Source organism: Ptychodera flava, chromosome 4 (assembly GCF_041260155.1).
Source record: "Ptychodera flava strain L36383 chromosome 4, AS_Pfla_20210202, whole genome shotgun sequence".
Lineage (NCBI taxonomy): Eukaryota > Metazoa > Hemichordata > Enteropneusta > Ptychoderidae > Ptychodera > Ptychodera flava.
The window spans coordinates 41,642,525-41,668,930 of NC_091931.1; the positions used below are offsets into that span (position 1 = coordinate 41,642,525).

General features: G+C 35.8%; 1 protein-coding gene across 2 annotated transcripts in view; it reads right to left on the reverse strand.

Moving 5' to 3' along the window:
• Positions 1-26,406, reverse strand: part of LOC139131796 (uncharacterized) — a 51,017-nt gene that overhangs the window by 8,279 nt on the left and 16,332 nt on the right. For both annotated transcript variants that reach the window (XM_070698068.1, XM_070698067.1), the window contains 19 exons: positions 24,509-24,674; positions 22,245-22,398; positions 21,513-21,629; positions 20,760-20,978; positions 20,112-20,308; positions 19,421-19,612; positions 18,746-18,895; positions 17,908-18,112; positions 16,465-16,627; positions 16,155-16,216; positions 15,588-15,727; positions 14,370-14,536; positions 10,703-10,928; positions 6,909-7,055; positions 5,236-5,405; positions 3,561-3,769; positions 2,161-2,301; positions 1,564-1,656; positions 639-797 (listed from right to left, as the gene is read on the reverse strand). In XM_070698068.1, the coding sequence (XP_070554169.1) occupies positions 639-797; positions 1,564-1,656; positions 2,161-2,301; positions 3,561-3,769; positions 5,236-5,405; positions 6,909-7,055; positions 10,703-10,928; positions 14,370-14,536; positions 15,588-15,727; positions 16,155-16,216; positions 16,465-16,627; positions 17,908-18,112; positions 18,746-18,895; positions 19,421-19,612; positions 20,112-20,308; positions 20,760-20,978; positions 21,513-21,629; positions 22,245-22,398; positions 24,509-24,674 (3,077 nt within the window). The remainder of the gene's footprint in view (positions 1-638; positions 798-1,563; positions 1,657-2,160; positions 2,302-3,560; positions 3,770-5,235; positions 5,406-6,908; positions 7,056-10,702; positions 10,929-14,369; positions 14,537-15,587; positions 15,728-16,154; positions 16,217-16,464; positions 16,628-17,907; positions 18,113-18,745; positions 18,896-19,420; positions 19,613-20,111; positions 20,309-20,759; positions 20,979-21,512; positions 21,630-22,244; positions 22,399-24,508; positions 24,675-26,406) is intronic.

Below are 26,406 nucleotides of genomic sequence, written 5' to 3' on the forward strand. Positions count from 1 at the left end.
TACAATTAGTGGGGCCGTCTCAGGCCGAATCGGAGCGCAAAGGGTTAAACATGGGAGTCTATGGAGATCTGCCTTATACATGGGAGTCTATGGACGTGTAAACTAAAGATATGCAAATTTCACCACGATTTGCCCAAATTTGGGAAAGGTCACTCCTATGCACTTCCATACCAAGTTTCAAATCAATCGGACTTGTGGTTTCAGAGCAGGAGATTTTTTGACCAAAAATGGGAGAAAATTACAAAAAAATTCATGAAAAATAGCAAGTCCAAGATACTGACCCAAGATGCGCACAATCATTTCATGTCAGCCCAAAGTACTTACATGCTAATTTTTCATGTAATCTGCTCAGTGGTTATTGAGTTTTTTCAATTTTGACTGTTTTTACATTTTTTCACTTAATTTGCATATTTTTGGCAATGACAACTTCATTTGAATAAAATCTCATCTACAGCCCATCATCCATGTACACACCAAATATCAAGATGATATGTACAGCGGTTTTGGAGTTTTTTATGTTGACGGACAGACATACAGACATACAGACATTTCCCTAGCCTATAAGAATAGCTTCCATTGCCATATATACATATGGCTATGGGAGCTAAAAAACTCCCAAACAGATTAAAACAACTAACCTCTTGATCTACTGTGGCGTCACCAATCTCTGTTGTCACATCGCCTGGTTGGATGTTTGTTACCTTGATGCCTGTTCCAACCAATTCTTGCCTCAGAGCAGCTGACATTCCTTCTATGAAGAACTTTGAACCGGAGTATGCTGCCAGTCCAGCAAATCCCTGGAAGTCAAGTTACGGATATGGAGTACCATACTTGTGTCAAGTTGACATGGAATTTTTTTGTTTTCCATTTATCCAAAATTTCAAACTGATGGATAAAGAATTCTGTTTTGACAAATATCCCATTGGATCAGTAACACAACATTAGGCAAATGCATTCACATGCACAAACAATCTAAGTGTTACCTATTTCTGTATAATCATACCAAAAAATGGTTTTGGATATATTGCTTGAATCTGATTTTATCTGCTGCCATAGTAACTCTGTTATGTTGGCAATTGTTTTTATAAACAACACAACACAATACTGAGTATTAAAGGAAGGCTGTTTAATCATGAAAATTACCCATGCCAAACCATCTGAAATCATTTCCCACAGCTTGAAATTATTGACAAATGGCTGCTCTGTCTAATGCTTTCCATTCTGGAATTTCATAATTTCAAAAGTATCTTTTCCTAAATATTAGCATATCACTGAATAGATCATCTTCTACTACAAAGTCATGACCCATTCTGTCATCTAGAAGAACGCCAAAATGCTACTCTTGTAAAAGAAAAGAGGAGAATGTATAGAGGGAAAATATAATTACAAGAGTAAGTTCTGACAGATACAGTGTAATTTATAACAAAATACAATCATTATGTAAAACAGTTTGTACAAATATGACATTGGAGGTGAACCCAGAATTATTCATGACCCATGATATTTTTCAGCCTCCTCAAAGAAATCCCTCTTTTCTTTTAATGTAATTATTTGCATACTTACCCTCCTGCCTGCATTAGATGACAAATTGACTATGTGTCCTTTCTTTCTTGCAATCATGCCATCCAAGACTGCACCAATGCCGTTCAATGTACCCTATTATGAATGTTGTGAAAAACACGGATTCAGTGTCATTACAGTGTGATACCTCTGGTCATGACCTTGGAATTCTTTGAATCTATTTTGCCACACTTTTGAGGTCATAACAGGGTCAACATTTTTGTAAATCTCAATTGCATTGGTGGTACGGAATGTATTTTGCTGCAAATTTATGCTGATCGACCAGGTTTGTCACAGAGTGTGACACTGTATTCACAAGAAAGAGATCAACCACAGTGTACTGTTATTTCTCCTGGTTTAATATCAACACCTTGCAAACGTATGTTTTCCATGGAATTTTAGATCGGTTGAAAAACTCGTTTTCTGTTTAACCTTATCAGGAACATACCTCTTTAACTCTTTTATCACAATACTGGGGTACATACCTGTTGTTTTCAATAGGATGGATGAAGTATGTGGTATCACAGACCCTCAAGGGTGTGTGGTGGTATAGACATGCAGCAATAGAAGGGTTAGGATACGAGTTCATGTTCATCTCACCTTGCAGTTGACATCAACTGTTCTCTCCCAATCATCTTCATGTAAATTCTTCATCATGGTGTAGTACATAACCCCAGCATTGTTGACTATGATATCCACAGGACCAAGAGTGGATTCTGTGTGTCGCACTAGTTCCTTTACCTGAGAGATATCATGGAAGAAAATAAGTACTGTGATGTTGCACTTAACACTTAGAGCCTGAAAATGTTGACAGATGGGAGGATGATTCTCTGCATTGCGAAAATTGGGGGTTGGGTAATGGGATGGGGGCATTAAAACTTTTTAATCTATTTTACTCCATACTATGTTTCCAGACTTTAAAATATTCACTTCATTTTTCTGGTCTACTTTTCATGTAGGTTCATCTTGAAGCTTGTGGAGTGAATGAAGGTATTGGTATCTTCTTTTTGTGAAAAACCAAACATTCAACGTTTCTCCATAACATAAACAAGGAGTATGGTGGGAATTTTCAAATGTCGGTTTGGCCAAACAAAAAAAATTGTGTTGTTCTAATAACCTGACCTACCCTATTTTTTACCTGCCGATCCTAAACCTTTTAGAGCTACGTAAACGCGGAAGTAAAAAAAAGAAAGAAAAACTTCGTAAAATCACGCGTTCCTTCCTAACTTGGCATTTGAGTTTTGCTTGAACGAGGATGTCTTTTTATGGTTTTTTTTCCTTTTTATGTATGATACATTTTTCTGGAAATGTTGTAGCCAGTGTTTGACTGCTCTGAACCCCTGAAAAATGCATATTTAAAAATAAAAATATTTTGGAAAAAAAAATCCTGCCAACCCTACCCCATTTTTGCAAACCATGTTATCAGAACAGCACAATTTATTTTTTTTTGGCCTTAATTACATCTTAGGTGATTTGAACCTGTTGTATGTCTTAGATGGTGAACCAAAAGTTTTATTCTTGCTTGTGGAATAGATTGGTTTAACATTACCCGGTGAAAGATCGGGCAACAGATGAAAACTCTCTGTTTTGAGGTACCATTTTCCTGATGAGATAATTCCCCCTTTGTACACCAAGGATTTGCTTTCACCCTATTGCTTTCTATGGTGAAGTTGGCCCCACACATTAGAAAACTGAAAGGATCACGGGGCCTTTTAAACAACAACAGATATAGACACAGATTTGCATGAATCATAAAATAATGATTTGCCCAATAACACTTGCAACCAAATTATTGTCATTTCAAAAGTGTTTTGTAACCTGGAGCAGTGAGTGTTCCATGGAGAGATACTGGAAACGTTGGATTTCTTTTGTTATTGCAAAATATGCATTTAGATCATATTCACTACAGACAAGTCATTGCATAAAAAATAACATTTGTAACTTTGTACAGGCAAAAGACAGGATATTCTGTGATCACTATTACATAACATTATGCTGACCTCTTTTCTGTTGGTGACATCAGTTTTCACAGCAATGGCAACTCCACCATTCTTCTCAATCTCCTGCCGCAGTGTTGTCAGTCTTTCTTCCCTCCGTGCTGCCATAGCAACCATGGCTCCTGCCTCAGCCAGGTGCCTGGCAACAGCTGAGCCAATGCCACTTGATGCCCCGGTAACGATAGCGACATGGTCTTTTAGTTGTTTTTGATCTGGTAAGATGAATGGTAGACACATTAAAGTTGAAAATAGTATTTGCATGAAACTGAGATATCTGTCACAACACAGAAAACCAACAAAAATGACTTCCATGTAGATCCCTTTTAAACATTTTTACATGCCATGGGTTGACTATCTATACTTGGAGAAAGACCCAAGATGCTGTACAGAAACATTATGGGCACAATCGTCAACCATTACTAAATCTGAACCACCTATGTTCGGATTTAGCCTCAAGAAACCATGCTGTATGTGTTGTGTCAGTTTTTATAGTTCGGGGAGACATTTTTGGCGACATTGTCTGCTCTCTTAAAACACAGTCAATATCTGATGATGTAACAGAGGTGAAAACACATACCGTATGCTGAAGTTATAGAGAATGGGAGAAAATATCCCTGACGAGTGTGAGAAATATGATCCCAGATCCTTGGTGTGTGAGATTCTTTTTCTCACATGACCACAAAATGTATTAAATTCACACTGGAAACAATGAATGGTTATTTTAAGTGTATCAGTGATCCTACTTCATAGTCATGTATTTTTCCCCATCACTTACACAAACGCCTGCCATTATTTCAATTTCTGCTCTGGACGAGAAATCCATCAGGAAAAATATGTTCCATATGTGGCCTATGTTCACTTGTTATTTGAAAAATCTGACTGTCTTTTGTGAGTCTGTCACCAGCAATGTACAACGTTGTCGAAAACCGTGACAACACTGTCATCTGACACTGCACTGTGACCTGCTAAATTTGTCATTCAAGTCCCTGTGCTACTCATCTCGCCATTGCATACTATATTTTGCACGCAGAGCAAACGGCCATTTATTATCCAATCAGAGCTTGTGTAATAATATTAATTTACCACTTTGATATATGCGCATTTGTACACAGTGTGGGATACAGACACTAGCTCCTTGCATGTCAGGTAAAAATGATAATCATTAATGCCAGTACTAGATTAAGTTGCGATAATTCCTTTACGAGTATAACAATGTAACAGAATCATAACATGCATCATGAAAACAGAATGCAATGCAATTGTTTTGTAGTGTGACCGTGTGTGGGACGATTCAGAGACTGCTGAACCAATTTTTTTCCCCGACCGTTGATTCCACACTCCCAGGTAGCCAGGAATGTGAAAATTTCAAATCTTTGTGCAAAGAGGAAGCAGTTTTCAGATTGCAAAAGCAGACTTGTGAAATGCACTAGTAGTGACTTCACCTGAATTGGGAGCAGCCATAGTAGCAGATCAGCTTCATGCAAGGCTGGTCAATGTAATTTCAGTTGGGGTCATGAGGTCAGTCAGCATGTGACACAAAGGTCATGCCTAGTGGTCACTTCTACATATTCATGCACATTGTGTATCATAGATGTTATATTATAAATCACTGAATACTGGAACAGATATGTTGCTTTGTAAAGAGGAAAAAAAAGATAAAGAAATTGACATAATTTACCATGAAGGAGTCTTTTGGGTTGTGTGATGACATTTCTCCGTGCCAGGTTCTTGAAGTATGTAGTAAGTAGATCGCTGTTCAGTGATGGGTATGACATTCCCAGTGTGGACAATACTGTCTGTAAATTGGTCATGCTGAACTGACTAAGATCTGTAAATACTGATGAATTTCTGGAAATAAAAAACAACACATGACGAGAGAAAATTAAGCATGGTATGCGGAAAAGCTGTGTATGTGAAGACTGATAAATATTTTCAATACATTCAAACCAGTGATCTATTTCTTTGTAGGTATTTACAAAATTCAAAAAATATTTTCATGATTTTCAGATGCAGTCTCTTCATGGAGTTATTGATATTTGATCAAAAGTGGCTGTTTGTTGCTGAAATTTGAACATAAATATCTAGCAGATGATGTCAACATTCTTCAAATGTTACCATAGAGTGTAGAACTCTGCAGTGTCCGATTGACAACAGAACAAAAAAGAATTTGGTGTTGAAGAGAACTTTTCCCGGCTAAGAACAAAGGAGTGTAGAGATAGTGTTAAAATTTTTTCAAAAGTTGATTTTGACTATAGGTCACCTGTGCAATATTGGCTGCTGTCAACATGAACTCAGACAAAAATAGTCTTTCTAACTGTAATTTGTGAGATCCTTTGACATATGATTTTTTACAATTTCTATCGGAACATCAGTCAACAAAATATACATTTCCCAATTCCTGTAAGAGTAATTTCTGAAGGTCTTGCCTACACTTCCAAACAAATATTTATTTTTGCATATTAATGACAAGAATTCTATGTTCATTAGGAATCAGCCCAATTCAAAAGCTATATAATGGCACTCTTTCTTGTTTGTAGATCTGGACAATATTCACAATCTTTGTCATACTTTTACAGTGGTGGACTTTCTCATTGGTGAGATACAGTGAAACTTGATATTGTGTTCGAGTCGTCATGTGAGCATTCAGTAAACAACACTATAGCATTCATAACTCCCTAAGTTAACGGCAGGTAATGCTAACTTTTGGTAATTTTTTTACCATTTTTGTTTTTAATGTCAACCTTTTTCTACTCCCAAAAGCATGTTGATACATTCAGTATTCAGCTTGTAAACTCGTACTGCACATTTGTAAACTGCATAGTTATTGTTGAAAAGTGAATTCTAGTCTGGACTACAATTAAAACAATATTACAGTGCATTTTACACATATAGATGCTATGTAGACAATTTTGCACATACTTTTGGGAGTAGAATAAGAAGTTGACATACAAAATAAAAATACTGAAAACATTAAAAGTTAGCATTACTGTTAACACTCCAGACTTCCATTCACCTGAATGAACTTAGTTTTACAAGTAATTACGTAACAGCATAAGACTTTGCCCTCTTTTTAAAATATAACCGTCACTGAGACAATATGATAGCAGCAAAGTTTTGCATGAATAATCTATATGTATATTTTAGCTCAGTCACCTTCGTAAATTGCTCAACTCTATTCATAATGCAGTTTTTCCTGACTGTTATCAAGCAGTAAACTCCACAACCACATAAGTTTTAAAAAATTGGTTAAAAATGGCAAAATTTTGATCAAAATTGGTTCATTTGGGTTCAAAATGGCAAAATGTCACGCAAGTACAGACAATGGTCCATTTCGATCTCTCCAAAACTTACTTGACAATATTATCCAACATTTCGCCCAACTGCTGGTCGTTTTTACCATTGTTTGAATTCTTTAAACCTTCAATTTTCTTGCACCATTCTCCATAGGGTAACAGCTGCACTGGGTAGCCATGGGCTTGCATCCACTCAAATAGCCATCTGTGGTTTTGTAGAGAAAAAAAATTGCATTTATCTTCTCATTACTGGAAAAGATAGCCCTGGTTAAAACAAGCGACCTTAATGGCCAATACAGCACTGCTGCAAAATTTGACAAGTAATGCAAAGTTTTGTCAGGCACGTCATGTTTACATGTATTATTACTATTAAGGGTACTATAAAGTATGTAAATTGAAATTTATTTAGTCAACAGAATCATAAAACAGTGTTTCTTCATTTGCAATAAGGGTATACAAAGGATGGGATCAGTCAATATATTATAAGATCAGTTAGAATAGCTTGATAAAAATTTACTTGTTTTGATCAAAAGCAGCTTTGAAGAAAAAAATACATTCTGATTTTTGTACTGAAAACAGCAAAACTGGCCTAAACATGTCTTCATATTTGAATAAGTTTTCATTATATCATCTCTAGGGACCTGTATACCAAATATTAAATAAACTCAACCAGTGGTATTGAAGAAGAAGAATTTTGACTTAAAATGAGAGAAATGTTCTCCCAAATACAATATGTCACATAGTATCATTTGTGAACGGCATTTTTACAAACGTTACTGATATCTTTATTATATTTTATCATTTTATGACCTTAGCATGTATTTCTTTTACATAACATTTGGCTCACAGATAAAAATCAAAATCTTTGGTGAATAATGACACCTTTGTTTATGGTAAATCTAGTTCATCAACATTCCTACTATTGAGTAAATATCAAGATTACATTTGAGTTTCCATGAAAAACAGCACTTTTGGATGAAGTGACTGGTATGTTATACATGCATGTCATGTTGTAATGGAAAAGAGTATTTTTTATCTTGAACTTGGATCTATGACTGCAATAAATATGGTTATACTGTTAAATTATGGACTTTACCGTGGACAGCCTTTACAATTGAAAATGTACCATAAGAATGTACACGTATAATAAATTTTAGGGAAAGACAGCCACATTACACTGATTAAAGTGTTGATTAGCTGTCACATGGGTATAGCTCTACACTATGGACTGTTGATGATGGCCAGCAGTATGAAATTCTACAAACCTAATGAATGGTACATTATAAATACTAGGAAAAGACAACTAGACAAGTCCCTACACAAAGTTTGTATGTGGAAGGGCTGTGAAATAGCCTAATATGTTTTCTAAAATTCCTCCATAATTTTGGCATCGGTTCCAAAAACTTCTGCAAGTTTTGGGTACCATGCCAAAACTGTGGAGAGATTCTAGCCAACCTATAGAGGAAGAATCACCTTTGGAGTGATTAACTGTTAACAGTTACACGTGTACAAAATTGAACTATGGAATTTACACTGGACTGCTGTTAATAATCTACAGATAGATAGACAGTGTATAGGTATGACCAATTTTAAGGAGAGACAGGTCCAATGTTATCCTGACCTTCACAAATGTGTAAACTAGTGTTATTATCAAATTTTCTTTTCAAATTCAATTTTGTACCTATCAAATGACCAAGTCAGAGAGATTTGTAAATGCTGTGAGGTTAGCAAACAGCATGGTGTACAAGCCTATTACATAACAACAGCTTGGGGCATTTAAGTTCTTTGCATGGGTCGATCAGGGACTATTGTAGTCTATAGCAGTGATCTCAATGTCAGGGGTGAGCTAGAACACTGACTTTGGCGATTAGAAGTTTTTGGTATCAGTAATTTGTAGGAGGGCAACAAGAAAGGTAGAGTTGACTTTTCAGATCCTCAGATTCAGATCCTCAGATCCTCAGATTCAGATCCTCAGATCTCAGACCTCAGATCCTATAACTTCAGACGCAGATTCGGAATTAAAATTTCACAATTTTCAAAGTTTGATGTAATATACTGATAAATAAAATATAATTTAGATTTGAAAAGGCTTTAGAAATTATTTTATTTCTATTTTGAATCTTGAACTAAAAACTTTGATCTCAGAATCAGAACGTCATCAGTCGAAGACAGGGTGCGCAATGACTCCACTTGTTATGTCATCATGTGAACGTTCCCTCGTAGAGATAACCACAGGCGCTCCTTAGCTGGGTAGTCTGTTAAGTAGATCGATTTTCGGATCAATCTACTGATCCCGTAGTCGATATGCCCGCCACTGCAACCTAAATTCTCACGAGAGTATTTAGTTGCAGTGGCGGGCATATCGACCACGGGATCAATAGATCGATCTGAAAATCGATCTACTTAACAGACTACCCAGCTAAAGAGCGCCTGTGAGATAAATACACCCGCGATCGAACGATCAAGACCGCGACGATCATGTAAATGCTGGCTATCGACAGTCCGTATTTTACCATCGTTCGTAATATTGATGGCGAGGGAATATCACTAATCCATGTTGGAGGCCAGTTACCCCGGGATAAATCAGAATTCAGGGGTCGGAAGAAGCAAATTAGCTAATCTGTAATTGTAGACCCGTGTTCGTTGAAACTTGTTGAGCGAAAACGTTTACGTAGACTTGGTTTTTTTTTCATAACTGCTTTGTACATGTCATATTCAAATTATTAAATTTAATATTCAATCATACTATTAATACGGGTATTGTAAAAGGCTTTTAATAGGATCTGAAATCTGAGATCTGAGGATCTGAATCTGAGGATCTGAGGATCTGAATCTGAGGATCTGAAAAGTCAACTCTACCCAACAAGAAAACACCCAGCAGGACTGAACAAAAATTTGACCTGATATATGAAGCCTTGGCAGTTGCTATGTCTAAAATCAAGCGTTACATGTATTTGATAGTCACAAAATTATTCACGGGATGGCAGCAAGGTTTACAGCATCACAGTGCCTCCATCACCCATGACAGACTGTGACAGCATACATGTAACGTAAATTCAGACAGCTATTATAAATGTTACTATGTAATCATGCTATGATGAAATGAGACCATGCAGGGCTGTACACATTACATAACATATGACAATAGATAACACATCCACAAGTCTGACAATATTTTATACATCTGCGGTTCAAACTCCAACACAGATTTGTCCATATCTTTGGAGCTGCACCAGTAGTCAGTTAAACATTAATTTAGCACACTTGTTTCATTTGAATCTCACTGGAAACAGAAATCATGATCATCATCTCTTTGATTAACCAGTGCCTTTGGTGCAGTTTCTGTTATGGTTTCCATGCAATAATGTAAAATTTAAAACTGAGGAAATAATACGATTAAAATTTCATGTTACTTGAACACCAGGGAAAACTTCTTGAAATTGCATAGAAAACAAATGGAGTAAAAGCAACGGAAGTACATGAACTATTTTTAGAAGCAGTTTCACTTGTGCTGTCACACTCGCGCTCTTCATTGCATGAAATATTTATAGCTTTCTGCAGACATGGATACACAACCACTGATCAGAATTGGTAATTTTGGAAACCAAAATGGGAAAATTTTTAACATGGAGCATAGATACATAATACAATTTCATTAGGATGAGTTTTATGATTTCACATCACTTTTAAATTGATAGAATGCAAGATGAATTGAATATTGGAAATGTCTTTTTAGCAAAGTCTGAATTTGAATTCCAGCAGAACAAATTGTTCTAATATGGTATGACCAAGGTCATGTAAAAATATAGGTCAATGCTAGAAATAAAAATATTTAAATTTATCATCCCTTACCGAGATGCTATAGGCCTGGGATTCACCATGTGAAACACTTTGCCCATAGCAAGCATGATGTTCTGTGTCAGCTTCACTATGACTCCGCTTACAAAATCTACCGGTGTCATCTCAATCTCCCAGCCAACGTCAGGGGCGCTCATCGTCTGGACACACCCCCTGATCAATAGGAGGTTGGAGTCCATTGGGTTCCAGGCGGCATGACCGCTGTCTCCTGATAAATTGCCTGGCCAATTTGAATACAAATCATGTGGGGGTCAGTGAAGTACCAATATAAATTGAATATTTGCAAGGCGGGGATAACAAAGGCATGATCAAACAGTGCACAATAGGTTCTAATTTGCATATGTTAAAAAGCCTTTGACACACACATAGAACGGTTGCAGAGTTGTGCAATTGTCTTTGGTTTGTACATGGTCTCTTGTCTATGACAGTGCAGTGGACAAATTAAATTCTAATCTTCCTTTCAAGTACATGAGTATTGTCTCTTTATTTTGTTCCAATGGGATATGAGGCAATATATTTTACATGGTTTTATCGGCTGTAATGCTGCAATATTTATCCCAATACTGGCCTCTCCAGTTTTTGCATTTAGCATATTGAGAGTGACAATAGGAAGAAAACACTACCAGTATCTTATCACTGCAACGACTTGGGTAAGCTTGCTTGCTCAAACTAGAATAAATTGTACAGTCTGGTGAAATAACAGGTGGTAGGAAACGGGCCCTTTTCTACAGTCTATGGTGAATTTGAACAACCATGTGCATGTAGTTATTGATTTGTCCATAATGTATTGATCAGAGACGTAACAATAGACTAATTGACATCTGGTTTCAGGATCTCTTTGTGCAGAATCTGGCTTACAAAAACAGCAGGAGTAAATTTGACTTTAGATATTTAAAACAAGGGAAAAAATTTGTGAGATGGAAACTCTCGAAATCACTGCTGCTTCTGTGAAGTTTTGTTATACGTGGAGGTTTTTTAAATCTAATTTTATTTCACTTTATTCAAAATGCTTTTGCACATATTTAATGGGTAGAAACACGGTTACTCTACCCCAAGAGCTTTTCACTCACTCACAAGCATGTGGATACATTCTCGATTTTAAAAATCAAGGAAAAAGAATGAGTAACATCCTACAGTTGAGACACATTGACAATGTCTGATAATTTTCCTGCTTGAATGACTGTCAGTTTAAAGAATTATGAAGAAAATACAAGCAATCAAAATTACTTGCAAGGAAACTGATATCATCTGATGAAGTGCATGAAAATATCCCCTTGAATGTAATGCTCTGTAAAAGCACAGACTTTAAAAAGTGAAGACAAAACAACCGGTCAGATGAATCTTTCAAATCAGTAATGATATACGATGACCTTTATGCAGGAATAAAAATTGAACATTCTCTCTCACATTTGAACACTGTAATCTACTGACACAAAATTACAAAATTTTGTTTCTTCGATGAAATGATAAGAGAACACACAAAAAATTAGATGCGGAACTGATGAAAAAAGTGATGGATAATGAAAAATTCAAAATGAAAAGCGTCCATGCAATGACACTGGGCTTCCAATGATTTTTTATCACATTCTACTGATATTATTATGAACTGAGTCAATATAAAAAACAGATTCGATCAGTAATCATACTGCTCAGTATTTCAACAGAACCTGGTAGTGTTAGAGGGTAAGTCTTTGATATCTTTTTAGGGCAGAGTTGAACTAAATGAGAGGGTAGTTTTGTAATAACTCAGAGAAGGACAAAAGAAAATATAAATGGAAACATCAAATTCAAAGTCATAGCTGGTCTTTTCTTTACAAAGAAATATTTAGATCGAGATACATACAGATATACTCAAAAATATAATACTCTTTATTTTGTTTTAATCTATACAAAAGCAACTTTTCTTGTCTCTCAGTAGGCATAACAAAACAACTGTACAGTACTGGAAATTGGATTTCAAGCAGTGATATTATTATGTACGTTCCATACACTGATGGTGCGTTCATTTTAGCCAGACACCAGAAAAACTTACAAGGTGTCCACAGTTCTCAAAATAATAATTTCCCATTCTCAGAATTTTGATATCACTCATTTCATTTTAAAGTTTCACAGATATAATATGTAACAATACTTGTAAATTTCAACTTAATTAAGTGTTCAGTGTCCAAGAAGAAGAACCTAATTAGCAAAAGTGATAAAATTCACTGATCAAAGGAAGACTTTAATGGTTCCGGTGTTATATGGTTGTAATGACAAAAATAAACAGCAATCAACAATTTTTTCTAATTTAGCCAGTCCATGGTACCTAAGATCAAATATAACTAAAACAGATATATCGTCCCTTTAATCACAAAAACTAATAAAGTATTGAGTATATTTCATTGTCATTTGCACAAAACAGAAAGCAGTCAGGCCTAGGAACATGTAAACTAAATTTGGCGTTCTACAAAAGAATATGTCAAAAAAAATGACAAAATTGTCCAAAAAAGGATGCAAGCTAAACATTTTAATGTAGACAAGTTCAAGGGCACTCAATTTGATTAGTTTCTTGTCTTCTGATTAATATTTCATACAGTCGTCCTGCCTTATACTGTAGTTTCTGTGTTCACAAGTATGTTATTTTTCAGGCACACAGCAAATTTAGTTGATTTTTCACAAACAGTAGAGATCACTGACTGAAATGCACAACACTGATTTATAAGGACCAAAGAACCAATGTTTACATTTTGCCCATACATCACATACATGGTGAGATGTCAACATCAAACCATAAACTCAGAAACTCATTTGGGAAAAGTAAACACTGTTTTTACAACATTTTAAGACATTTTTTTCAGGCAAAGAGATACAAAGGCCTGATTGCAGGAAATCTATAATGTGAACTATTTCACAACCTTGATAGTGCTTAACATTGATGAAAAAAAATTATGGAAGATAATTTGATTGGAGACAAAACCTATAAATATAACCTTTAGCATATTGTTTTCAAATCAATTCTTTACTACTGTTTTACACCAAAAACACTACACCATATATCAAATGGTCATTAAATCACAATGTTATTATGCATTAAAACTTCATGTAAGTGTATTAATAATATCACTAAAAATAAAAAAATCTTATAAACAGATTTAGTTTTGCTTAATCTGAAAAAGAAATAGTACTACCACTCAAAGGAACCTTCATGCCAAATTTCAAAGGGGAGGGGCAGTGGTTCTTGTAACAAGAATTTATTTTAAAATGACAAAAAAGTTATTACAATAATCATTTGATTATGATTTGAATATATGTATATGACAGTACCTGTTGGGACCTTTTCCCCTTGATTTCAAATCAATGGGGTCAACTATTTTGAGAAAATATTTTTGCCTCAAAAATGAAAAAAGAAGAAAAAATTCACGAAAAAATATAACCCTACCTTGGTAGCTATGAATAAAATTGGAGGAATTAGACCAGTACTTTCTGAGTTCTAGACTTTTTACCATTTTCACCAAGTTTTGTTAGAGACAGACATACATACATACATACATACATACATACAGACGCATACATACATACATACATACAGACGACAGACATTTTTTTAGCCTATATGAATACATTCCATACCTATATATACATATGGCAAAATGAAAGCTAATAAAAAGTCAAGTTTTCATACCTGGTCTATAAATTGCAATTGGTAGACCCCTTTCCCTGGCATTGAGTACGAGTTTTTCAGCAACCCATTTGGTCTGGTTGTAACCATCAGTAAGTTTATCAGCAAACTCCACTGTATCTGTATCTTCACTGACGTTTTTAAGTCCACTGGGAACAACACCATTTGTACTGAGAGTGAAAGTAAGTTGAATGGTAAGTTTGAGAAACAAGTTCCATTCTTTCGTTTCTGTAGTGTTTGAAAAATATCTCATTATCTGCATTCAAATCTGCCATAATACATATGCGTCTGACTGTATGATCTCTGTATTACCTGACAGTACACTGCATTCTATCCAAGCATAGTGTTGGACATTTTAACTAATCTTTATTAGATGGCAACATTCCAACTGTTCATGTAAAAAACTAAGTAACACTGTATCTATTTCAAACAGGAAATATTTGTGGGTGTTCTCCTCAAATTTGCCAATAAATTGCCACAAACAAAAACTATTTAGCCTGTTTTGAAATTGATGTAAATACAATACAGGTACGCAAGTTTTCATTTTCTAGTCTTATTTTGTAGCCAGGGATACAACAATACCACAGTAGTGGATAATTACACATCAAAGCGCAGGCTTGGACTTAAAATTCATCAAAATGATGATGATATTACAATGCAAAGTTCATGAGCACTTTGATTCACATTATTTGCCAGCAGTTGACATGCATGTCAGCATTGAGGATGCACTACTATTGTCTTGCTATCATATGCACTTCAGTCCCAACTGGATTTTAAATCCCAGTCAGATTCAATGGCCTTATATTTTTTGTCTTCTAGTTATCAAAGATGGACATTTCATATCAGATCTCTTTCCTACTGCTTGTACCTCAACTCTCTTGTATACATTGTTTGCTTTGTGTACTTACAGTTATGTTGCTAAGATATTGCATACCACTGTTATCATGTCGGATATCTGGGATCTGAGTTTCATTTCAAAAATAAACTTTAACTTTGAAAAAATCAAAATGAATTCACTTGTCAGCTTTATTCTTAACATCAAAAATAAAAGTTTCTCACCATTTGAAAACAAAAAGCCTGTATATAAATATCAGTTAACCCATACACTAGCTCAAATCTCAATTCTTTTTTAATTTTCCTAACTCTACATAAATACACGGTATCTTTCATTTGGGGTTTTCTCACTTTTTTTGTTCAGGCAAAGAGAATACGTTTGCTCACCTGATGTAGTGCAGTGGCTTAATCTTATTGGTGGATGCAAACAGAAGGACATTTTGAGTGCCGAGTACATTGATTCCATGCAAAGCGCTGTATGGGTACACCAGGTTGACATAGGCAGCTGAGTGGATTACAAAATCAACCTGTAACATAATATTTACAAAATAAATTCAAATTTTACATCAGTTAAGTTAATTGAGTTTTTATTTATTGAATCACATAATATTATTTCTTAGGCATCAACTGAGAAAGAAAAATTATACTTGATTTAGTTTTGCTAAAACTAAAGCAATGACTATTGCAACTGAAACAACTTATAAACATTAAACAAGTCAATTGGTAACATTTGAATAAAAGTTTTTGTGGGTACATACATAAAATTGACGATTTTGTATTATTTAGTTGTAATTCTCTTGGTAGACACTTCACATCTACACAAATAACCATTTCACCCCAATTTCCCTCGTGTGTGGGTCTAGTTTCACCATGCTGACTGGTGGGGATTAAACTCTACAGTGCTAGTCTAAGGTAGTTACGCATGTGTATTGAATAAGTAAGTAGGTACATCACCTCATATGTCAAATGTGTGTAGTCTTCAACATTCATCCCCATGTTGATCAGAGACACATCACCTAAATCGAATGACAGAAAAGAACAGTTATAAAAGTGAGAGATTATGGTTAATAAATATTTCCAAAAATATATTGTCCTACCATTTCTAAAACTATACACAAATGAAGTGGTATATCACATCTGTCAAGCAGCGATTTAAGCAGTAGTACATATAGATATACAGGTAAAGGTAAATGAAAAAAGGAAAATTGCTGTGACAAGTACAGATAAATACTGAAAGGTAATCAAACATTGAGATTTCTATTACCTTTAATTGGAGCAACTCTTTCCTCAAATTTTGACAATATCTGCTGTTGTTCATCTGTCCCATCGCCATTTTTGGGAAGAATGCCATAATCCTGGAGAACACTTCGGAGGCGTTCCTTGCAGCTGGTATCTGGTGGCTCTCTCACTAAGCAGTAGACGTACACCTGAATTCACATCATGGGGAGAGTGACAAAAAAAGACGAACCATGAATGATGATTGGAGAAAAAGAGAGCATGTTAAGGTAGAATGCACCTCGGGGACAGATATTCGGACTCTCAAACTTTTACAATTCTTTCCTGATGTGCCACTTGTGGGGGTTCATTATAAAGCTCTTGGAGTAAGAAAACTGTTCATCGTCTTAGTTTTTCCAAAATTGAAAATTTTATTTTTCTTCATAGAGTTAACATGGGGTTGGTAGCCATTTTGAATTTCAGATATAGGTAATTCTCAGATAAGTTGTTTCTCTAGTACCAAAATTTGCATGTTGACCCCAAATTTTTATTCATGATAGTTATCATATTTGAGGATAGTTGAAAGGTTCCTTGAAAGTTTGAGCAAAAGTTTACATCTTTCATTTTCGAGGCGCATACTACCTTAAGTATCTTCTAGTGAAAAAGTTAACATTGATTCAAAACTTCACAGAACATTAAACTGATTGTCAGTTGTTTTCACACAAAATTTCACTCTCTTGGGGCTACACATTCAAGACACTTAAAATTCAAGGACTTTTTCAGAAACTTTCAGCGATTTTTTGAGGTCTAAATACTGTTTTTCATGCATTATTTTCTTGATATATCATTTTACCTATCATTTTTATGATGTTATGACTAATATTTTTGTGATTTTTGAAATCATGGATCTTTTATCAATTTTCCAGGACTTTCTGGGATCAATTTCATCATCAAGGACTCTTAAAGATTTTTCCAGGAGGCTTTAAAATTCAACAACTTTCAAGGAATTTACAAGAGAGAACAGACCCTGACTCACTGTGGCTGAAAAAATTGATTGAATTATTTCACGGATCAGCACGTTCAATAGGAACTTTAAATGAAGTTTATATTTCAATGCTCTGGGTCTCGTATAAAAATTAAAAGTGAAAGCTAATCTTTGTGGCCTAATTTTCTCCTCTTGTATCAATGAAAGCATATATACTATTAACGGACATTGTACCAGTATCTCTGTTGACAACATAAGTTTTAACATTTCTCCTAAAAACTAAACAAGTTTAGCTGCTGACCCAGAAGGTCAATTGTGAGCCATTTTGGATCCATTATTCTTGATTATTTTCCAAAAATTTCGACAAAATTTGATGATGATTTTGAAAAATGAGATAAGTACCAAAATCTAACAGCAACGTGAATCACAGTGACATGAAATCCTTCTCTGATCTAAAATTGTAAAGAGCTGTTCTAAATCCGATTATTTGAGCCTTGAAAAATTCACCTCGGAGTCTGTGAGTAGATCTCTCAAAAGAAAAGCTCCAAGGAAGCCGGTGGCTCCAGTCAGCAGAACGCTGCCCCTCCTCCATCGATTGCCATACTGGATGGATCTCCAGAATGCTCTGAGCTGCATGTCAATGCTGACAACACCCTGACTATGTTTGCTGACTTCAGCTACCAGATCCACTTTGTTCTCTTCTTCTTCATAACTGCAATTCAATTTTAGTTTGTTGTACAATATTAGACATTCGGTCATTTTGTGGTAATTATATTAACAAAGTGTTATTCAAGCCCTGGCACTGTCCTCTGAAGTGGTAAGGATGTCTTTTCCTGTGTAAGATTTGTCAATGTGTTAGGATAACTTTTTAAAAATTTCTAGTGTCAAGTTTACTTATTTGCCACATAAAAGCCAACCTTATTCGTCCATGTGCTGCCTAGCCCAATTTGCTACACATCTTTTAAAACTGTAAATTTGAGCTATTATACCCTGTACCTGTCATACAATACTGGAATGTTGTTTGAATTTGGCAAATGTCGAACAGTGTTTGCTGATTTGCAAAGTGACCTACTAATCCAGCGTGTTGCTTCTTTTTTGATTTACAGCATACCGAATGTTGTTTTAAAGCCTATTAGTGGCAATTTGAATCATTACACACATTTTCTTCCTCGATGAGAAATTTATAAAAAATATACAACCACTTCTGGCAAAATTATTCAAAAATAATGTTAAAAAGCGAAAATCTTGCTATATGGCTACAGAGAAAAAACAAAAGTCACTGAAAAGAACCAGAAAACGAGTAAAAATCTAGAATATCATAAGTAAAATGAATGCATATACTTACACCTCTCCGTTTTCCAAGTGTTGTGTTTTTGAATCTATCAGCTTGGCCATGGCTACAACAGTGGAGTGCTGGAAAAGATCCCTGACTGTGACTTCTACATTGAACTTGTCCTTGATGAGAGATAGCAACCTAGCAGCCAGCAGGGAGTGTCTGTGAATGAAACAGAGATGGACGTTGCCATGTATGAGTAGATTTATGCTCAGCTAATGGCGTTTGTTTCATTTAATAATGTCAAAGATGTGGAGAAACTTGTTTGCATTCAAGTAAATGTTCAATATGGTGAAGTTGAAGCTGCAGTGTAGTCCTAACTTGACTTGAACTTGACTGCTATGGATCAACAATTCATGAATTTGTACTAGACTCGGAAAAAAATCCTGTCCAATCAAGTGGCTTGATTGCACTCATTGGAGTAAATTTGCATTTCAATCATGGAATAGATCATGCCTTTCATCAGCAGATAAGCCAGCATAATATGGATGAATATAGTTTTGCCACAGTTAACATCTGTTGCTGACAGAAACTGGAAATTTCAAAACAAAATGTATGGTTCACTCAAATAATTTAACCCTTTGATCCATTTTTTCTAATTTGACATTGATATCACCAGACAGTGTACCAAATCTGGTGATGAAAAGGTTAAATCACTAAAGGAAAATATCTGAAGTATGTACATACCCTCCAAGATCAAAGAAATTTTCCTGAATATCCAATGATTTGACACGCAGAATATCTGACCAAAGCGCAGCCAGTGCTTTTTCAGTTTCTGTAGATGGTGCAGACAGCGCTTCACCCTCTCCGTCTCCGTCAAAATCTAGTGGAGGCAGGGCTTTCTTGTCCAGTTTGCCGGAAGCAGCAAGTATTGGAATGCTGTGTGAGAGAGTAAAGATTAATTGAGTACTGATCATTTAGTGTATGCTCTCTATGTGACATATGTATACAATGAACAAAACAACACGTACACATTGCACATAAATGCGCAATTCTAAATTAAAGTTTTAAGAATATTAAATCAATTATTTCATTTGTTTCGGAGTTTGTTATTTCATTGTAAATTAACATTGACTTTTTATCGTAATGCACATTTGATGTCAATACAACTTGCACATGCTTTGTACTTAGGTGGACTAGGACCAAGACCTACAGAAATCTCAGACATGGCAATGCCAAATTAAACACTTGGATGAAATAAGTCATTGGCAAAGAAGCTCCATAAAATAAACCACTGCTTGACAAGTGGGAACTATGACAGACAATCTTGTGATTACTTGCAGGCAAGAGTGAGCACACTGGTGCTTCAATTGTTCTATGGTGACTGAAACCGACATACAAAGTCTGGAAAACAATAGTTATTGACATCCATGCTTACCTGGACAGGAAAACCATGTAAGCAGGAATCATATGGAATGGCAGTCTCTTTTTCAACTCTGCCCTGATGTCCTTTTTGGTAACATTGCCATTGGGTACAATGTAGGCAACAAGGAATTTATCAGTGCCTTCTTCACCTTTAGCCAGGACCACGCAGGCATTCACCGAGGGTAACTCCAGCAGGGATGATTCCACAGCCTGATAAAAGACACAGTTAATAGCTGTATCATTAGACTTACAATACTCATAAAACGAGATGATCAAAAAGGCAAACTGAGACAATTTTGTTTGTGCAGTACACTAGAAACATTAAAAAAATTATAAAAACATAAAATTTCAGGGAAAAATTAGACTGTGAAGAATGTCATTTAAAGACTGGTATGAAAAAGTACCGTAGTATTCAATGGTAGAAAGATTTTTTGCTGAAAATGTAAAGTATTGTTGAGATGTACTTCACAAGAAGGAATGCCTGGTGTGGTCTAACTTTACACGTATGAATACTGCTTCCAGAGAAGTTATGAATTTTGGAAAAGGGAAGACTTGTGTAACCCTTTCTCAGACATGGTTCGGCCTAAATCCATTGTTATCAATGATGATTATGGACCTGTTTACAGGGAACTGGGGTGAACAGGTTCAATACAATGCTTACCTGAGTTTCGATACTGTATCCTCTGATTTTCACCATGGAATCACAGCGACCGCAGATTTCAAGCTCTCCCCCATAAAGCATGTAGCCCCAGTCACCTGTCTTGTACAGTCTGTCTCCAACATGCTCAGGTACCAGTGGTGGCCGCTGGATGAAGCGTTCAGCATTCAGTTTTGGTCGATTCAGGTAGCCCCTGGCTAGAGTCGGCCCACCGACGTATATCTGAACTCAATGAACATTGAGTAGAAAGATGAGTAAAAGTCAATCAAAAGAATACAGACATACATAGAACTGGCTCCAGAATCAAAGCTAAAAAGCAATGTTTTTAGCTTACTGATATTCTTGATGTGTGACTTTTATAACACAAACAAAGTCTACACGTTATAGAGGGACCGTGGTTTACATATAATTTTTTTTCAGAGATTCAAGTATAGAACAAATCCTTGAAAACCAAAATGTCAATGTACGTTTATGACACTTCCCTGTCAGTAATAGCTGTGTATATTTTACTCATCAGATTAATTTGTTATCACTTGTACTAGTATACAAACAGTTTCACTAATACTAGTTCATTACACTTGTCAGTGTATGTGTACATAAAAGACATATTTACCCCATATCAATGAACACACCCATTTGAAGGTCTCCAGTATGCTATTGCTCTTCACATTAGAAGCCATTACCTGCTCTTCACTGTGTTGAGTGTAGACTTTTAAATATATTTTCATCAGTGTACTTGAAATGTGACTGACCTACCTCACCAGGTACTCCAACAGGAAGTGGTTGCAGTTTTTCGTCCATTATTACAACATGCACACCCGGCAGTAACTTGCCAACTGGACAGAACTTTCTGGGCTTGTCCCCATCGCCAGTCTTCATCAAACAAACAATATTTAACAAATTTGTATCAACTTTTAACAAGTGTATACAGTTCATTTTAAATAATCAAAAGTCTGGGCAGGTAAATTTGAAGTCTACTGCCCAAAGTAAAAAGTAGTGGACTCCTGATAAATAATGTGTCACATACACCCATACAGAACTAACCCCTGACATCAGAGGCACATGACCATAATTTGTACCTGTCCATTCAGGTAGGCGGGTATTCACCATAAAGTTCACCTGCCCAGCCAAAAATTTGCCTGCTCCTGGTACATCATTCCCTACTTTATCTAAAGGCACTCACAAATTTAATAGCAATGAAACCTTTCCAACATAGTTCATGAGTTTTTGAGTACTTCAACTAAAAAGGCTCTTCTCTATCATTTTTTTGCCACTGAACACACCACCTCTAGGTATCTAATTGAAATTTATCCTTCCTAATTTCAGCCCTTCAAGAATTCACACTGTCAGTAATTCCACTGCAGACTTGTACAACATTTATTTCTAAATCCTTTCCCTACCCTTTGATTCATTCCTATCATTTCCAATTGGCATGGTTGATTCTACATTCCTGGAAATGGGAGTTGTGGGATTGGGAACATGACCTACCCCACCACTGTAAGTGCCATCAGTGAGATCAGCTGCTGAAACATCATGGCTTTCAGAGATGCTGTACAGATTCAGTAACTGCACCCAGGGTAGAGTCTTGGCTACCCTGTCTCTCAGGGCGGTTGTCACCACTTCACCACAGAACCAAATAACCCTTTGGGAAGTGCACATGTACGATATAATATATTAAAAGGTGGGAAGCATCTTGGAGATGAAAGTTTGATACTATGCATATACTATTCTAAGCATATGGTTTCTTTCATATTCAAAAATGAAATCTCAGAAAAATGACAGACTTCCTAAGCTTACTGATGCCAAAACTGTTGCATATATAATGGTAACTTAGTGGACAATTTTGTTTCATTTCTTACAAACCGTACAAACAAATTTGACAGGAAGATTTCAGTCTCAAAAATACAATTAACAAGTCATCGTTGATGACACAGTCCCCACTTGTTAATGGGTGCTTTGATTACAGGTCCTCAGAGAGGATAGAGTCCTCTTCATTAGGTCTGTGATAAAAATACTTTTGAATAAATTCGCTTGATACATGTCTGAGTTGTAGTTCAGGACATGAAAAAATCGTAATAAAATGGCCACATGGTGGCCATAATGGATCGAATCACAAAACAAATCAATGTGCATATGTATGATATACGGTAGGTCAATGTCCTTGTACCAACTTTGATTAAAATTGGTTGAAATATGCCTGAGTTATGGCTTTGTACATGAAAAAATCATAACAAAATGGCCGCACACAGCAGCCATATTGGATCGTATCACAAAACAAATTTACATGCATATGTATGACATTGGTCAATCTCCTTGTACCAACTTTGAATAAATTTGCTTGATACATGTCTGAGTTATGGTTCTGGACATGAAAAAACGTAATAAAATGGCCACACGGCGGCCATATTGGATCGTATCACAAAACAAGTCAATGTGCATGTGTATGACATAGGTTGATGTCCTTGTACCAACTTTGAATAAAATTGGTTGAGATATGCCTGAGTTATGGCTCTGTACATGAAAAAAATCGTAACAAAATGGCCGCACGGCAGCCATATTGGATCGTATCACAAAAAAAATTGATGTGCATAGCTATGACATTGGTCAATGTCCTTGTACCAACTTTGAATAAAATCTGTAGAAACATGCCTGAGTTATGGCTCTGTACATGAAAAATCGTAATAAAATGGCCGCCTGGCGGCCATATTGGATCGTATCACAAAACAAATTGACGTGCATATCTATGACATTGGTCAATGTCCTTGTACCAACTTTGAATAAAATCATTTGAAACATGCCTGAATTATGGCTCTGTACATGAAAAAAATCGTAATAAAATGGCCGCCTGGCAGCCATATTGGATCGTATCACAAAACAAATCGACGTGCATCTGTATGACATATGAAGTAATCCTTGTACCAAGTTTGAATGAAATCGCTTCAGGCATCTCTGAGATATCTGCGTGAACGGACGGACGCACGCACGCACGGACGGACGCACGCACGGACGCACGCACGCACACACGCACGGACACGACCAAACCTATAAGTCCCCCCAGACGGTGTCCGTGGGGACTAAAAAGCTCAACAAGTAAAGGTAGGATAATGTCTGAGGCATACTTGTAGAACTCATTTGGAAGGCCATCTGGACCTGGGGCTCTACCTGATTTTAAATTTTTCAAACATTGTAACACCTCATTTTCACTGATAGGAAAAAATTAAAATATTTTTCGATTGATTATCTTCATCACCACCCTGGTCGTTACCATTCGTAAAATGGTTTATAGCCTCTTCTACAGTTCTGAGAAAATCCAAATCTCCCAACTCAATATCATAACACTCTTCATAAAATGAACTACAATAATTGTAACGTGTATCAATACTAATCTCATAAGAAGCGTTACCTTTACATTTCAATAAAGATTTTAAAATTAACCGAAACTCACCACAATTATTTTTTGACAGCCTCTATGTTATCCTTTGTTATCTCTAGTGCTGCTTTCCTTAAATACAGCATCCATTTGCACAATTTACAGTCATAGCAGTAATATGTGAGACGTATGTGACTTTGTTTTTTTTTACCAAATATAGATGTGGTCATTTTGTACATTTTTATTAAATATAAATGTGGTCCCTATTAGGGCTATAAGTCCATTGCTGTATGGAGCCTAACTCTACCAGCATGACACTGATGAACTCCACATCCTGGGGTCAGGATCAGAATATATTGACGCATGGAACAAGCCTGCTTACCTGAGATTTTTTAGAGAACCTGCAATATCTATATTATCAGTGTTGACAACTGTCTCCAGCAATGATGGTGTGAAGAGAATTCTTGTGATCTTGTGTCGTTTTAGGAAATCCACCAGTAGGGGTGGATCATAAATCACATTGTCTGGGATGATGTATAAAGGAATTCCTTGGAAAAAAAGAAATTATATATGTTATTGGTAAATCTAAACTTCCTTTTGATTGGCTAAATTAAAGATAATGGATGATAAACGGCCAATTACAGTTGCTGAGTTAAATATTCAATCATCCCATCACTTCTTGGTGGTTCATGTGGTCACAAAGATATTTTAGAGTTTGCTGTACGATCAGGGGTACAGCATAGCATGGTAAATCAAAACAGATTTAAGAGGTGTCATGCCAATATTGCCCTCTTTTGAAAACAAAACATTTTTGGAAGGATGAGACAGATCTAGTGATTAAACAGATCCAGTGATTAGACAGATCAAGTGATTCTGCTTTTAAGCACTACAAGACAAGCTAAACAGTTTGTGTTGCAACGTGCTTTCAGAGTTGGACGAGAACTTACAATCAACATACAAAACAAGATGAAAACATGGGCCAAAGTCCCTGAAGCTACTATAGACATGGATACATGACTGTATGAAATTATCTCACTAAGATCATCCTAGGGACTTGTAAACCAAATGTACAAGCTGTCTGACCAGCGGTTTTGAAAAAACAAGCGACTCAACAGTTGACAGAGCTCTGCTGCATTATGTAGAGAATAACCTTTTGTGACACAAGTATTGATGAAGAAGGTGGATATCTTTGATAGCTCATTTCAGGATGGCCTCACCAAAAATGGAAAAAAATTCTGTAAAAAATACAGATTTGCATATTTCATCACAATTTTAACAAATCTTATTTGGGTTATCCGTAGGGACCTTTAAGTATACCAAATAACAAAGCTGTCTGACGAGTGGTTATGAAGAAGGAGATTTTTTACCAAAAACGCCTTTTTGGTGCTAATTTGCATATTTTCAACAATATCAAAAAGTTAATAAAAACAGTTTCTCAAAATCATATATTTTATCCACACAACAAATATCAAATCAGTAAGTACTGCAGTTGTCAAGATATTTGAGTGGACGGACGCCTAACAAATGGACATACATACATACATATATACATATATACATACATACATACAGACTGACGGTGCACGCCGGACGGATACTCATCGCAATAGCTTTTATAGACTATATAGTCTATAGTAGCTAATAAAGGAGAGTTAATGACATTCTAATTAAAGTAAACAAGACTTGCTTAAATCAAGATTTACGTTATAAAAAACAGCATATATGTATCTGTCAGGTTATAAGCTGGTATTTCCATCCTATTATCAAAGCACATTTTAACTTTCAAATTAACATTGTAAGTAAGTTCTGTTGAATAAGTTGAGACTGTACGTACTCAGAGAAAGCACACTGAAGAGACAAATGTTTGTAACTTAAGAAGTTCAAGGTCATCAAAAGCATTATAAGGAATCATGTAACACTTTCATTGCACTGTTTACACAGATTGCATAATTGCTATAAGAGGAATCTTACAGCCCAGCTTTACCATAAAAATAGCGTCAATGACACTGTAGCTCCCATCCTGGACTATTTAGTGTTTGTTCTCTGGTCAGATATTTGAACATGTGTGAAAGGGATAAAGTGCATGAAGTGAAAATACTTAAATGAAATGTACTGGAGACAGTGAAATATGTTTAATGTAATTATTCAGAATATAAAATGGAAAAAATACAGAATTAGATATATCGAATACTGTGATACAACCATTAACTCAACAAGTCATTTACAATGACATAGTCCCCACTTGTAATAGGAGTATTAGATGGGGCAGGAAAATGTGGT